At 37.7% G+C, this 13,836-nt stretch overlaps 1 protein-coding gene across 1 annotated transcript; it reads right to left on the bottom strand.

The window, feature by feature from the left end:
• Positions 1-194: 194 nt before the first annotated feature.
• On the bottom strand, positions 195-12,777 carry igf1 (insulin-like growth factor 1). Its single transcript, XM_081364044.1, has 5 exons — positions 12,511-12,777; positions 11,088-11,247; positions 3,878-4,059; positions 3,613-3,648; positions 195-1,957 (listed from the first exon to the last, which is right to left on the bottom strand). Exons 1-5 carry the CDS (start codon positions 12,556-12,558, stop codon positions 1,898-1,900), a joined length of 486 nt encoding a protein of 161 aa, XP_081220170.1. The 5' UTR covers positions 12,559-12,777; the 3' UTR covers positions 195-1,897.
• Positions 12,778-13,836: the final 1,059 nt, after the last annotated feature.

Genomic DNA, 13,836 nt, shown 5'->3' with positions numbered 1-13,836 from the left:
CGAACAGCATAATCGAATTAAAAATTGACAAATATAATTAAGAAATTGATAACAATATATTTTACATTTATTGCAAAATATGCATCGATTATGTCATTCGCAGTACTTCATGGGAGTGGGTGAAGCTAAAGAGATCTTTTGGCACGTTTTGCTTATTCTGACTCTCTGATTGGTGGAGTTTTTTTTTTTTTTTTACAGTGTCGTGGCAAATGTAGTTTTTCAACACAAATACCACTGTTAAACGATTATTTTCAAACCTAGCTGAAATAATGCGGGCTGATGGCTTTAACAAAAGCAAATACTATCGATTAACATCCTCATAGCTCACAGTAAGGCTGTCTTTAAAAGGTTTATAAGTTATTGTTAAAAATCAATTTCCCTATGGAGAAAATTAATGGAGTTTTTACTTCCGGAACCCAACTGTTGCACTCCTATAAAGCTCCAAAATGGACAAAATGAACATGATAAAACACAATTCCTGTATTTTTTAGGTGTGAAATGCAGAAATGCAAGTCGTTGAAAAGTTACCTTTATAGATTCACATTTGCGCTTCAGAGAAAAAAAAGTTAATTGTGAGAACTTTTTGTTAGAAATGGTCACATTGTGGGCCATAAAGTTGTATTATGCTAAAAGTTGCATTTTCCTAATTATTATATTGGAAGTTAAACCATGAGAGGGTAATGTAAAATGAGTATAAAGAATGACATAATTTAACTTTTTGGGTGAAATATCCCTTTAATACAGCTATGAGTTGCAGTCCGGCTTATGTCACCAGTCTTTCACCATAAAGATGCAAACCTGCAACTTCCTGTTTGGTGAAAAGTAGTTGCTTAGCCAGATTATGTTCTTATTGATATTCATACCTTACAATTGCTAGTAATTTTTATGTTTCTGTTGTCTTCCCTCTGTCTTTCCTGTGAGTGCTGATACACTGGTGTAAATGCATGCGGAATAACTGTACGAGTGAATGGCTTTCACCTCCCATTTTCTAATGAAGGTAAACCATGCAGTTAAAATTACTTAAAAAAGAAGCAAAGATCCCTCACACACAATTAAAAAAAACACAAAAAAAACACACAAGGTGTTTTGCAGGATGTAGGTCATGTTCTATCATTCCTAAATGTGTTCTCTAGAGCACCTCAGCGCATTTGCATAAGGCTTTTGTATAATCCCTCTTGATCTGGTCTTGCACAATGAATCAAATAAGAAAAAAGTGATTTGTATTTTAAACGTCATCTTTCTGTGCAGCCGTACTTCAGATTTGCAAGGGTTTCATCTGGTATAAACTGTCTAGACAGCCTTTCTTGTCAACACAGTCCATGATCTCACTGCGAACTCCTCTCTTGGCAGCGGAGCTTCTAACATTTCGCATAAAGGCAGCACGTTTGCCTGCAAAAAAATTGTTTTTGAGATAAAAATATTACAGCTTTCTTCCACTAGATCCAGATTGTGATAAGAATTATAAGTAACTTAATGTGTGGGGGGCATCAATAGTCACCTATTACTTCTGTTCCATTGGCCATCCATCAGAATTCAGTGGAATATGGACATTTAATAGGTGCTGCGAACTAGAGAAGGGCCAATTTATAGGGCTCTGACACATTTTTTTGCCACTTTAAAAAGATTTCGGCATCCATTATGTGCAACCGTTCACACAAGGAGGATAAACAGTTATTATTTGACTCTTTATAGCAGCTAATTTAGTATTTTCCCCCAGTATAGAATGGTGCAGTGCATGGAAATCATCAGATATTCAGTAATTCTTTTTTTTCTTTTTTTCTTCTTTTTTTTTTTTTTACAGTGGAGCACGTCCCTGGAAGACCAGTCTTTCTTTCATCCCGTTTTCCACTATCCGACAGTTTCGCTTGTCTCTCTTAGCCGTTCCCCCCGCTGTCCTCTACATGCGATAGTTTCTGCCCCCTGTGTTTCCTCGGCTTGAGTTCTTCTGATTAACCTCCTGAAAATAAGAAAGAGAAAGCCAGTAAATGTCGGTTCAGATGATGAGAAGTAACGCAAAAAGCCGAACCAAGGAGAGCAGAACGGCTGTCGCTGCCCGTAACAACACAGCTGTTTGGTGAACGTAGTGTTATTTCATAATGCCGAGGAAATCTACTGTCAAAGCAACACATCAAAGCTTTCACCGCAGCAAGATTAATAAGTGTAATTCACGAAAGCTAAGCTGGGAATGAAACCGCACGCAGGGAGTGGAGGAGAAAGGCCGGCATGAGGGTCCAGACTCTGAACTCAGCGTGCAGACTTCTAAGGTGACCTTAGACTCGGCTTCCAGCGCATTACGTATGGGTGCAGAAATATGTCTGCGGAGAGCGTATGCAGGTCTACCACAAAAACCACTTAGGCAGTTCACTTGCTAATGGTTTTCTTTTTCGAGAGAGGACAACTGAAAGCACTTAAAAGGATGGCCCACATTTGGGCAGCGGGAGTGAGGGAAGAGCTGCTTTTTCCTTAGTATGTAGCAATGTACTACCATTATTCGCTCTGTTCTGAGATGACGTAAAGGGGTAGCTCAACAAAAAATGTCATTTCTGTCATCATTTACTCACCCGTTTCAAGACCGTATGACTTTCTTTCTTGAGTGGACCACAAAAGAAGACATTTTGTAAAATGTGTCGGTTGCTCTGTTCCGTGCAATTGTGAAAGTATCATAAAAGTGGTCCATATAACTTATGTGCTATTACAAGTCTTCTGAAGCCATATAATAGCAAAGTTTAAGTCATTATTCACTGATCTTTCCCGCCATGAGCTGGTAACAGCTGGATAACTGGATCATTGAATTTATGGATCAATGGATGTAATTCAAGATCTAACTCAAAATAATTAGTTTGGATATTGCAATTTCATTTACACAAAATTTAGGGCGGATGTCACGATTTTCAGCAAAGAATAGCTTATATTTTGGTCTGTTTTTCACACAACGCTGTTGTAATGGCTTTAGAAGAACGAATAGTATGAGTTTTGAACCACTTTATGGTACTTCAGAGGTGTGTGTGTGTGTGAGTGTCTGTCTGTCTGTGAGTGTGTAATTTTAGAGCTTAAAAATACGTCTTTTGCACTGGAAAACAAATCTTAGTGTTTCTCTTGTTTTCCAGTACAAGTATCTACACATTCTTAAATCCATATACATTTAATTTAAGTGAATTTATGCTTAAAACAAAATATCTGCCAAATATCTGGGTAAATAAAAACCAACTAAATTGGGGTGAAAACAGTTTTACAGTATTTCTTACTCTATTGACAGATATTTTTTCTTGTTTTAAGAAAAAAACTCATTAATTTTGATCAGGTTTTCAGAACATAAGACTTGAAATGATATCTTATGTTGTTTTGCATTTCTAGTAAATATACCTTGATAATGTTTCAATATTTGTACTGGAAAGCAAGACAAATACACTGCAAAATATTTTTTGCAATGTGTTTACCACAAAAATAGGAAAGTCATACAGGTTTGGAACAACATTAGAGTGAGTCTATGACAGAATTTTACAGCCTCAATAAAAATGCACTAAACTTGAACGTTGTTATAATTCAAGCACTCTCATGCACATACCCAGCGCTGTTAATTACGGCTCGCTCTCAGACTGAGGGAAGACTTACCTTACAGGAAGAGTGGCTATGTCCAGATATAGGTTTCTGCAAGGGAACACAATCAGTACAGTTATGACCTAATATCAACCAAATTAGTCAACTGATGTTGCATCAGCATTATATATTCATAAATTGTTACTATCTGTCCCCTTCGCTAAGCCCCACCTTAAAAATGGTGCTGACCAATGGTACAATAATGGTACAAATGACAAATAACCAAGGAGGTGAAGCTTAGCAAAGGGTCACTTTTGACATCACAAGCGTGGCTACACACCTTTGCTGTCCTGGTGATGTCCGTGTGCCGTTGCGCTCGTAGGGATCGTGGAGTTTTGCCGGTTTTCACAGGTGCACAGTACATCTCAAGGCGCCGCAGTTCGCAGCTCTGAAAGCAGCATTCGTCAACAATGCCGCGGTTGTGCGACCGTCTCGAACTAGGCCCATATCCTGTTGGTTTGCCTGTTGGATGCATAGGAATAACATTAAGAAATAGCCTTCTGTATGGCGAGAACATCTGATACACATAAGAAAAGCGCAAGCCCTCCTGTAAATCTTCACTGTGAGGGAGGATCCGCACTTAATGGCGAGTTTAAAGTCCTATCTAAGGCACGTTAAATAAAAGCCTGTCATCACATCGAGTTCAAGCCCTTTATCCATTTTATTATTGGCGTGGCACCAGCTCATGAGGAACAATTACAGCCCGCAAGGTCATGCTCTGAAACGCTAAATCTCAAAAACTTACGGTTGTAACCTGTGGCTAAGAGCCCGGTCATGAGAGCTATAATAGCTTAGTGTAGCAGCCAGACCGTAGCTGTGATTCTTCAGATATATGGACGTGTTAATGACATGAATTTACAGGGTATCACTTTGCACAGAGTGGACCCTTCTTGGCAAGCCTCCTAGTTAAAAGGAGGTCACACTGACATAAATGTTTAGAATATCACGTTTTGCAGTTTAAAACCTGATATCTTAAACTAGCTGGGAGGCCAGGTTCGGCCCTTGAGGGGGTCAAATCAACCTAAGGAGAAAAATTCCCTGCTCAGCACCACTTATGAGAATAACAATGTTCCTAGTAGACCAGGATGAACCGTGAACTTTCCCCTGTGTGCTTGTTAATGTCACTGCTGAACTAGGTGATAATTACCCATGTGAAAGAACATGAAAATGAAACTGCCTCATGGGTATAAAATTTTGTGTGCTGCAAATGAGGTCAATGCACTATTATAAAATGTCCTAGACATTATGTTTAACGATGAGGTTGGGCTACTTAACGCGTAGAATTCGGGATTTGGGTTGTCTGATCCCAAACAACAGATTTATGTTAAAGGTAGCACTCAGACACCTGACTTAGTTAGTTTCTTTGTCGCCAAATCACGGTGGCCTTAAAAAAATATCCCACTCTCCATTTACAAGTCACCACTTACATAGGGCAATATAGGCTTTTCCCAGTTACCAAATTAAATAATAATAATAATTTAATATGGCATTTACAAGAAGGAAATGCCTTTCCCTTTCAGAGTTAATAGCTCTTGGCTTGCAGGGCTGCCAGTGCTGACAAAATGCATTAACTTTTGCTTTGCACTTGCTGCACTCTGACAGTGTTGTTTTGGAAAGAGAGGTGCTCTAATTCTGACAAACATGCATCCCTGCAGACTGCATGACTCTTGGGTGCCGAACATGTTGGGGAGAATAGGGGGCGCTGTTATATTCAAATACAGTTAAGTTTTATGTAGGACACTGTTAGTTGTAGAATTGTTTGCACACTCAATTGGACACTTGATGTCCTTTTTTAGATTTTTAATTAGATTTCAGTTATTGAGTATAATCAAAAAATATTATTATTATCTGACACTATTTTGTCAGTGTTTTTGTGCCTGCAATAATGCCCAGATTATTTTTGAACACCAGGCTTTTGACTTGTACAGTTACAAAATGCAAGAATCTCTCATCGTTTGTTATTGTTGACATATTGAACTAAATATTACATTTTCCTCTCAGATTCAGGGGTTCTTTTCTATTTGTGGATTATGTGGCCATATAAAACACAAACACACACAGAATTATCTTGCTGTAAAGCAATCCGTCAGGTTTTCACAAACCGGTAAAATGGTTTTCTGGATGATTTTTCTAATTTTCAAAAAAAAAAAAAATTAACATCTGCTGTTTTCCTCAAAATAGCTCATATGACCCTTCATGAAATCCATTGAGTGGCGGTCCAACAGGTGCAATAAACAACAAAAGCAGCTCTTATAATGCAGTGTAATCGGTTTAAATAGGTTTTCAGAGATTTGAAGTGCTGAATTTTAAGAGGTCAAAGTTGTAATCCTAAAATAAGGTATTATTGATCAGCCATGATCCAGCACTGGTCTGCAAATCTGTTTTCATGTTTTGTTCTTTTTATCAGTATGACGAGCAGATAATAATCTTGTATGTTTTTCATTTTCCATATAAATTGTCCACAGATTAGGTCATGCATTTATTGAAGACTTTTGCAATGTTGGATAGATTATCTATCGGCTCAGCTGACAGTCTTCCATCCCCTCCCCCAGTAAAACCATCAACCCATTCACAACATTGTGAAACACCTTTGGAAAGCATATCTCCATCACAGTGATCAATGTGCCGTCTATTTCAGTGTTGCAAAAGAACAAACGTTTGTGTTCCCACACTTTTGGGTTAACACCTTTGCTTCCAACTAAACAGGCGCATCAGGACGTGTACATTCCAATGAGGAGCACCGCTGGAAAGAAGCTGACTTTTATAGCCATGCTAAGGTTATTGAAGAACAGGGAGTTCTTGGAGCTGCTGCCTGCATAGTGTCAGGAAGTTTACTGTTCACAGGGGACTATGAAAGCTGCTATAGTTCTGGAAACTACCTCTTTATCAATGGCACCACAAAGAGTTTATTGCAAGATGTAGTTTCCTTCCAATTTTTTTTCTTCCTGGCTCTTTTTGCCACTGTTTACTATACAAAGAGTTGTTAGCTCTTGCAGGCATTAAGGACTGAATATGAACTGTTTGTGGTGTTTAAAGGTTGTCAACTGCCAAGTAACGTTTTACTGTTTCATGTCAAAAAGCTTTTAAATGTTCTAACCAGGCTATTGTGCTGATATAGGCCTATCAATGTTGTTGTTGTCTATTTAAATGTTAGATAAAAAGATATTGTGGTTTTCCCCATCGTTATACTATATTATCACCAAATATTCCAAATTCAATCTTTGTCAACTTGTTTTGACAAATTCAATCTGAGCCTCATTGTTCTGAGGATAACAAAGTTAATGATCTTATGATCTCTGTGAAAAAGAAAGCCTATAATTCTCAAAATAGTTTGTTTGTGTACATGAACGTGTGTTTGTGCGCAGTGGCGCGAGTGCATGTACTGTATCCACACACGCCTTTATCTTTGCAAGTACACATGTACAGTAGTGCATATGTGAATATAAACATGATGAACATGCTTCTGAACACTGGATGCTTCTCTTATTTTCGATTTCTCCCATAATTTTTGACCAATTCAAGCTCAGATCAATGAGGCCTACAATGTAGTCAGTTTCAAAAAATAAATACGAAAACTATCGTAATTGAAAGAAAACAAGTTGACAAAAACGTTGAATCCAATATTTGGTGATTGAAAGATTGATAAGCAATTTTTTGTAGGCTGGTCATTTTTGACCGGGAACTTCAAAAGTGTGAATTTGTGCCATTTTGTACAAGATAAAAGCATTTCAATACAAACTTCCTGGTTAAACATTAAAGCACCTTAGTGTGATAAACAGTGCATTTTTTTTCATATTTTATTGAATATTGTCAAAATAATCCACAAATTCTGCTTTTTTCACACAAAAACTGGGGTGCATAAGCTCAGATCAATGAGGCCTACGATCAATCAGTTCCAAAAATAAATACAAAACCTGATCAAATTAAAAGAAAACAAGTTGACAAAAAAGATTGAATCCAATATTTGGTCATAATATAGCATACTGAGAGATTTATAAGCTTTTTTTTTTTTTTTTTTTTTTTTTTTTAGAAAGTTGCATTTAAAATCCTCTTGGCTCAGAAATCCAGATGTAGTCTTGATGGATGCTTAGCTTTGGTAAGAAGTGTCTCTAGTAAATCAGACACAGCCAAAGCTTGAATATCAGGCTTTGTGATTAAAAAACAACAACTTCTTCTCACCCAAAAAGTGCTGGCCATAGAATACACAGTGCCCTCTGCAACGTGTTTAAGTCCAGTAGAACAACGGAGCAGGAGGGGGCAGGGGGCATCCTGATCATCCTGTAATCCCCTATAATCTGGTGCTGCTCTAGGACAAGAGCCAAGCCTGACTGTGTGCTGTTGATGTGTTCTTCTCTCCAGCTGCTTCAAATATAATGAAACCAGACAAACAAAACTGAAAAGTAGTCCTATCACTGACGTTCGTGACAGAACGTCCATTCTGTTTTGCAAACTTTACTACTGAGTGGCGGTCACCTGCAATCTTTCCTCATTGATTGATTAACAATGCTTAATAATGTTGGAATGATCATATTTGCAAGTTGAGGGCACAAAAACACCAATGCCGGTCATCCAAATACGCAAAGTTTTTGGTGTCCAACGATTATGTAAACTTGACAAATTGTGATTTTACTGCGTATACTGAGCCAAAACTTTCCACGTTCCCGGTGTGTTTGTGTCTCGGGAATGGGAATGCATCACGAGGTACGCGCTCAGGCTGTTGGCAGACGTCAGAGGTGCTTTGCTGCAAATGATGACTACACAGTTGAATGACCACGGAGGGAAAGGGCAGCTTTTATGTCAGCACAAACACGTCTGGCCACGAAGTGCCCTTTGTAATAAGCAGGATGATGTGTTCCAGCATACCTCCCTCGTTCCGGAGTCCCGCTCCTCTCCAATAACCCCTTAGAACCGAAGACAATCTGGGATGAGACTGCGGCTGAGGCATTTCAACGACAACCGAGGATTTCTAGGTCAGGCTAACAGTTGGAAAAACTGACTACACTGTCAGTTTCTTCTTCCTTTGCTTCTGCGTCTTCCTCTTTTCGATGTCTTCAAGACCACATTTGGTTTCAATAATAAAAAAAAATTCCATGAGTAGTATTTCACCTTTATATCAAGATGATACAATCTGAAGTATTGAAATGTGAGTGGAGTTCCTGCACTGGTCTGGTAGTGACCAGGGAACTGGTGAATAGGGTTGCACTGAACAATCGCCGGACACTGTGTCACTGAACACAATGCTGCTTGCTGCTTAGATGAATCCAGTTTGTTTATGGGTTCATGTGTTTGATGCCAGTATGTTTAAAAGTAACTTTAATTATATTACTAATGATATCCAATATAATAAGTGTTAGAAAGTTGGGGTTGTTGGGGCCCACAAGAAATTCCTTTAAGTTTTATATTACATACTAGGTCAAAGTCAAATGATCTGTATAAAATCGTCTATTTGCTCTTCACCGAATCTGTCACGCTGATGCAATAATTTCACGGAAAGTTCAGATTAGCATAAACATATTTATTTTGGGCTCTGTACTGACAAAACAAACACGTCCATTGACAGCCATGAGCGATCCAGCCAGCTCCTTTGTGACCACTAAAAGCTCAAATGTTGTTGACTGGAAACTTAAAATGTCAACTCTAACTTGAAGTACAATCTTGCTTCGCTTTAAGTGAATAAAATGTGTCTCCTTAGAATCAGTGGGTTCTGTCCACTTGTCAAAATAATCACTTCTTACGTCCTCATCAGTGGCCTGAGACTCACATACTTTCTCGAGCCATTTGCACATCGTAAATATCTCATCAGGTAATTCAAACAGATAACAATATATGTGGAAAACTTTAAAACAGCATAGCTGCACAATGTGAAGGAACTGGTCTCATTTGGGCAGCTGAAATCAAATGTCATAGACAGGGCAATTGATTTTTCAGAAATAGTCTAAAATTAGAAACAGTTTCTGATCCAGTTACTGCTGCTGAGTGGACGTTGCAAAATAGTTATCCGGTTTGAGTTTTTTCAAGCAACCTGGCCTTAAAAAGATAGTTCACTCAAAAATGAAAGTCATTGCGTCATGTTATTCTGCATATTTCATGTTGTTTAACGGGATGCAAAAAACACCAGCCAGCATGTGACCGACCTTCAACACTGAAATGTGGTAGAAGTAATGTTAGTTGTACAACTATGTAGCATTTTTTTCAATGTTGAAAGAATGTTTAATGCTAAATGTTGTAAAAAGGTTAACAAAATGCATATAAATCAACAATGAAACAATGTTGCGATATCAAAGTTCAGTTGAACTGCAGAATCTGAACAAAATTCACAGTAATTCAACATTGAACCATGATGTTGATTCACCCTTGAATAAACATTGAAATGATAGGAAAGTTATCCCATGTATCATATCTTGAGGCTGAAGATGAGATTTTCTGTTAATAACTAATTTTTTATTTTATAACTAAATATCTTATTTTGTGCACCACAGGAAAAAAATCCAAATGAGTCATTAAGTAATGACAATCCAAATTTCTGGGTGAAAATCCCTTTAATCCTACAGCACTAAACACACTTAGGAATCAAAATAGATCATCCTGTTAAACAAATTGACTAATAAATAATTGAAATAAATTTGAATTTAATTGCATGCTCAAAAGTGTATGAACAAAGTGTAACAGAACTCTCTCTGCCTTCTGCTGATTGGGACAACTCAAGAGTCAGCAACTCTCATGGGTTGTGGAAAAAAAAAAGAGATTTAAGTCTAGGATTCAAAATGGTTTTCTTTGGGTAGTCCTCTACTCAGTTGGAAATAAGATGTGCACTACATTCATTTGCCCTGCCTACTCGTGTCTGCCAAATTCCAGCAACCTCATTTTGTGGGCAAAGCAGCTGGCTGATCTTCTTTAAATGCAATACACAAGCATCAGTCAGAGCATTTCTTTCAGCTGCCTCTTGGCATTGCAACTGCTCACCTTACAACCATCTAAAGTGAAGCAGCATTCACATTACATACATAATGACATATGTATTTCAGGGTGAAAAAGGATAATTCATTTGTTTCCCCTTTGAGAAAATGGATGTTACATATACCAGAATGCATGTGGTTGATGGGAATGTTTGAAAAGTGAGGGATTTGTGATGTCAGGTGATTAGGAAAGTCATTTTAGAGGTGGAGCAATGTAATTATATATTCAATATATTTTGATGAAAGCTTATAAACATTTATATTTAGAATAACAAGCACTGATTGATCGTGCAGACCAGAAACTTGCATTGACATGTAGCCTAGTGTCAATTTAGGGTATTGTTAACTTTCTATCCAATATAACAGACAAAAACAGCAAAAGCAGAAAGGACGAAAAATTTGGGGAAATTGGACAGCAAGACATGAAAACTGATGCTTTTCTTATTTATGAGTGGCGCATTAGTGCATGGAGAGAGAGAGAGAGAGAGAGAGAGAGAGAAGAGCAGTTGATGAATAAATAAAATGTGCACTTACTGAAATAAAAGCCCCTGTCTCCACACACAAACTGCAGCGTGTCTACAAGCTCCGCCCCGCACAGCGTCTCCGGCCCCGCCTCCAGTGTCGCGGGAGTCAACGCGAGTACGCACAGCACCAGTGAGAGGGTGTGGGTGCACGAGAGACAGCGCATGGTACACTGCATCCCAGAGAGAGATGAACCAGAAATACATTAGATCTATGCACTGAAACATGATTAAAGAAAATGTACATTTTATTGGCTTTTTATTTATATATTTATTGTTTTTATTTTACTTACTGATGTCTTCTTTTATCTATCTATCTATCTATCTATCTATCTATCTATCTATCTATCTATCTATCTATCTATCTATCTATCTATCTATCTATCTATCTATCTATCTATCTATCTATCTATCTATCTATCTATCTATCTATCTATCTATCCATCTGCACAGATGTTACTCTCATTCATGTTTCTAAAATCTGCTTTTGCATATCAAATAGCCTGCAGAGACATGTGCCTGGATATTGAGGATCCTAAAAACAACTTCAGCTCATTGCTCATAAGAAGAATGACACACAAAAACACGATTCCATGCAAACTAAAGTTGAACTGTTCAATGCACCTGTCTATACATCTAGGATAGCTACTTTTGCGCTCTTGCCTTTACTGAATAGTGTCTCCCAGTCAGCTTTATAACCTCGTTTCTGTGGTGGCTTTACAAGTCAATTGTCCCACCTCTATCTGCACACAATCTCGCTAAAAACAGAGCACGTTATTACGAGGCACTTCTCCACGAATGCGCTCCAGCGCGCGCTTTGAAGCGCCTAGTTCTCGCCCGTGCCAATAGGATACTGCTGCTTGAACCCAGTTGTCCGGTAAAAGAAGAGCGCTTTTGTAAACCATGCATTTTTGGGTTGCTTGGATAAAAGATTGGAACTGGAAAGCTGCAAAGCCGCCAAACCCAGAGAGGAAGCACTTTACATTATAAAGAGAATATAATGCGCAAACACACAACGCACAAGTAGCTATGCTGCAAAACCTTCTGCCAAAGCCCTGATTCGTGTCAACTCAGCAATATTAACTTTTAAGGGTCGTGATATAGCCTACAAGTTGGTGACTTGTGCACTGCGCAAATGTACTCCCTGGTGCATCATGATATGACTCACCATACACATCACGCAATCTGTCGTAAGTCTCAAAAGTTTGCCATAACACAGCTGTCAGATCTTTAATGTGAAATACTTGTGCATGCACATGTCTAATGTCATGCAAATTGCGTAAAGATGCAGATTGATCATTTATCACATTTAAAATTGAGTGCAAATTGTCTTCAAATATCATTCAGTCTATATCAATGGCTATTGTTTCACTGAGAAATCAATAATGGTTAGTCTAAGCTGCCTATTTGCTTTCAAAGGAAATAGGTTAAGTTACCTTAAAGGCATCACACCAATGCCCCTGGAAGAAATGACCGCTAGACATCCCCTTGGGTCTCCAGCAAAAGCCCAGCAAAAATGAACTTGTTTGAAGTCATTAAAAAGCGAGAAAGAGGATGAGATGCGGGCAATGTCACATCTCAATATTCCGACTTTGTTCCATTGCGCAGGCTCGTTGTGGAGAAGTGAGATTTAGCGAACGGGAGACGGATTCGGAGAGAAAATCCCTCACATTTATCTACATTACAGAGACATTTTCAACAGGAAACAGCTGGGGCAGCATTTGCCTTCTCCTCTTGCTAAGTTACTCATTAAGGATTTTGGGCACCCTGTCAAATAACGTCATCTGTTTCTTAGAATAGGCTTGAATTTGGATCTTTCTAGGACTTACTAACAGATCAGAAACGATTGCATTGCAGAACGAAAACGAATAGGAGAGTTAGAGAAAGTGGTGTGTTTTCAGAAAGAGACAGAGAAAGTGGTGTGTTTTCAGAAAGAGACAGAAGTTGAATTTAGAGTCACTCCCATGCGTAATTTGGACGGTGTCTTTTTCATCACTATATTCCCAGCAGACATACATGGCAGTGTATGCATTATGCTATACATTTAAAGAGGGTTAACTTTTTCAAAGTAATTTCTGCGCTCAGATTATTTTCGGGACTCGATTACTAAGCGTTACTAACATATTTTAAAAATAAAAGTTCTTGTTATAGGCTATACAGTATTTATAAAATGTAAATCTAAAAGTGGTAATGGCATTATTTTTGTCAATTTGAATCCGATAATCCTAAAGAGCTCGCGCTTTTTACCGATGATTTCCTCCTGACAAACGATTTTTTTCGCGCGCCTCTATTTAAATGCAATAAACTCTATTTTGTAACTTTTTTTATTCTGAAACTGAAAATCGCTTCTTCATATTAATCTCAGCATGGCGCACACATCTCACTTAATTTATGCCATTTCCATTACCGATATGCAAAATTTATTGTTTTATTAAATGTCATTTTATTTTTACTTCTTGACACTATTATAAATAGATCAATCATTGCAAATAATTATAAAAAAGATTAATACATTTAGAATATATACTCGCTTAATATTAAGTATGCTTTTGCTAAAATTTTAAGTACAATTAACTTGAATGTTTAAGTAATTTCAACTTAAATTACATAAAACTTATTTTGATGAGTTAAAGCAATGTAAAAGCATATGTTGTCATAACTCATTGATCATTTAATTTTTTTACAGTTATCACATCTATGTAAAGTTTTTCGGCCATTAAATAAGGAGCTTTTATTATAGAAACACAGTTGTTTTCAAAGTA

Source organism: Scardinius erythrophthalmus (assembly GCF_964197995.2).
Source record: "Scardinius erythrophthalmus genome assembly, chromosome: 4".
Classification (NCBI taxonomy): Eukaryota; Metazoa; Chordata; class Actinopteri; order Cypriniformes; family Leuciscidae; genus Scardinius; species Scardinius erythrophthalmus.
The sequence above is the reverse complement of the archived record's forward strand: the minus strand, read 5'-3'. Positions and strand labels throughout refer to the sequence as shown.

Coding starts and splice junctions, on each gene's coding strand:
- igf1 (XM_081364044.1), bottom strand. CDS start 12,558: ATGTCTAGCGGTCATTTCTTCCAGGGGCATTGGTGTGATGCCTTTAAG. Junction 11,248..12,510: donor ATTGGTGTGATGCCTTTAAG/GTAACTTAACCT, acceptor TCTGGGATGCAG/TGTACCATGCGCTGTCTCTC. Junction 1,958..3,612: donor ATAGCCACTCTTCCTGTAAG/GTAAGTCTTCCC, acceptor TCTTATTTTCAG/GAGGTTAATCAGAAGAACTC.